General features: G+C 36.9%; 1 protein-coding gene across 1 annotated transcript in view; it reads right to left on the bottom strand.

Annotated features, from left to right (window-relative positions):
- Positions 1-2,496, bottom strand: part of OPCML (opioid binding protein/cell adhesion molecule like) — a 591,092-nt gene that overhangs the window by 228,653 nt on the left and 359,943 nt on the right. Inside the window, exon 2 of the mRNA XM_007951891.2 lies at positions 844-969. Coding sequence (XP_007950082.1) covers positions 844-969 — 126 coding nt within the window. The remainder of the gene's footprint in view (positions 1-843; positions 970-2,496) is intronic.

The following is a 2,496-nucleotide window of genomic DNA, read 5'->3' as shown; positions in this document are numbered from 1 at the left end:
GGGTTTGAACTGCCACCCTTCTGGTTAGCAGTCAAATGCCTTGGTCACTACACCACCAGAACAAGCACACTATATACATTTCACATTTGAATTTTCTAATGCCTGAAGTATATTTATTTCTGGTATTATTTCTAGAATTAATCACAGATAATAATAAGAGTGTAAATATATCAAAAGTGTCCATCACTTCAAGATCAACCTTGACTAGGTTTTAGTTCCAATGGAATAAAGTTCACTGTCCTTTTGATTCTCTTCCTGTCAGTTTGGGGATGATCATAGCTAATGCTTCAATATCAACCATTGGGAGTCTATGCCAGGTATGCCCAGTTGTTTTCAGCCATTGCCATCTTCCCTCTTCAACTCAAAGTGATCCATTTATGTATAGATTAAATAGATGTTGATACGGGTAAAGGTCTAGTAAGCATGGAAACAAGAAGATCCTTTTTCTCCTGATTATTGTTAACTCCAAAATTGTCAGTGGACATTCTGCCATTTTAGCATTCTGCTTCAAAGAAGGCCAAACCATCAACTTTTCTCCCCCTTGAGAAATTAGAATGTTCACTGGAAGGTATTCTTATGGAACATCTGCTCTCCGTAATTAGTAGAATAAAACTATTCTGAAATCAGAAAATGAACTTGTAAAATAATTAAGTAAGTTTTCTCTATAAATATTTCTTTTTGATTGGAACACTTGATGATTAAAACATTACCCATTTGGTTTTACATCAATATGTTACAAATATAGCCCTACTTTTTTTTTCTGATTCTTGAAGTTCCACTGTGCAAAAGAACCATGTCTTTAACATGCTAACCCTGAAATCCTAACACAGGTAAATACCTTACCCTTAACCGACAGGTGTCTCCATGTCACAGTTGGCTCAGGTCTGCCAATAGCGAGACATAGTAGGGTCACACTGCTTCCTTCATTCACGGTGATATCAGAGGAGATATTCATGATCTGAGGAGGAACTATAAAGAGGAAAAAAGAAACATCTGAGAATTATTCTTTGCACTTAAAAAGGGGTTTGAGTATGTACAAATTTTATAGTGTATATATTTGATGAGTAGTATTCTCAGGAATACTTTTATTTGCCTTAATTTGTCAAAGATGTAGACATAGACAACATTTACATGTTTTCATAATACAAGAAGCTCTGTATTCTGCCTAGCTTGTAGCATGGAAGCTGGTGTGTGCGTGTGCGTGTGTGTGTGTGTGTGTGTGTGTGTTGGAGAGCAGAGAAATCAAAGATGGCCATTACTGCTTATTGAGTGAAAGGTAAAGTTAAAGTCTTGATTAAGCAGATGACCCATGAGGATTTCCCATTTCAGCACTTTTTGTCCAACAATTCACTCAAAAAAGCCAACATTACTAAGTTAGCACCATTTCCTGAGTATTCCAGACCCTTTCAAATTCTGTGAACTTTCAAAGGATGTCCCATTCTAAGATGCACTCATTTCTTTACATGAAAATTCCTACTCATTTCTTAAAACATATTATTTAAAACTCAGTGATTTTCTTCTGACTCCCCTGGTCAGAGTTAGTTACTTTCTCCTAAGTCCTCAACAGCAATGTATTCATGTCCCTGATGCTATTGTGCCATAAATTATTATAAATTGCATTTTTAACAGAATCATATACTAGTTGTTAGGAGCAGGATTCTAGAATTATATAGACCAAGGTTTGAATTATAGCTCAATTCCTTACCTGCAGTGTGACTCTGGGCAAGGAAAACTTCCTTTGCTTCACTGAGCTTTAATTTCCTCATTTCACAGATGAGACTGTAGTAGTAGCTAAACTCAGCAAGTTATGAACTCCAAATAAAATAACATACAGAAAGGCTTAGTAGAGTGCCTGACATAAAGTAAGCACTTAGTAAATATCTACTAAGGTGATGATGGTGATGATGACAACAGCAACAATACATCTTTCACAACAGACTGTGTCTTCTCATGGGCAATAGCTATGTTCAAATACCTTTAACTCTACAAAGTCTGACATGATACCTGGTCTTGTTGTCTACTATGTCCCACCTCCAATACTGAAAGTCAAAGTTCAATATTGGAAAATACCTATAGTCCTTCCCAACATTTGTTACTCATTGCCATTCTCCTGCTGTAGTTTCTTACCAATTTTCACATGGATAACTGCATAGCCTCTCACTTGGTTTCTTTCCGTTTTTAGTTCCCATCGCCTCTCCATTATATGTTGTTGTTGTTGTTATGTGCCATCAAGTGGGATCCGACTCATAGCGACCCCTCCTTGGGTTTCTGAGGCAGTATCACTACAGGAGTAGATTGTCCCATCTTTCTTCTGAGGAATGGCTTGTGGGTTTGAACCACCAGTTTTCTGGTTAGCAGTCAAGTGCTTAGGCACTATGCTACCAGAGCTCCTCTCCATTATATATGACCAGAATAACATTTCAAGTAATGGTCTAATCAAATTACTACCCTATTTACTCCATTAGTTCATCATGGCCTACAAGATTTAACATACAA

Source organism: Orycteropus afer, unplaced genomic scaffold (assembly GCF_000298275.1).
Source record: "Orycteropus afer afer isolate SDZICR_OR568_19922 unplaced genomic scaffold, OryAfe1.0 scaffold00315, whole genome shotgun sequence".
Lineage (NCBI taxonomy): Eukaryota > Metazoa > Chordata > Mammalia > Tubulidentata > Orycteropodidae > Orycteropus > Orycteropus afer.
The sequence above is the reverse complement of the archived record's forward strand: the minus strand, read 5'-3'. Positions and strand labels throughout refer to the sequence as shown.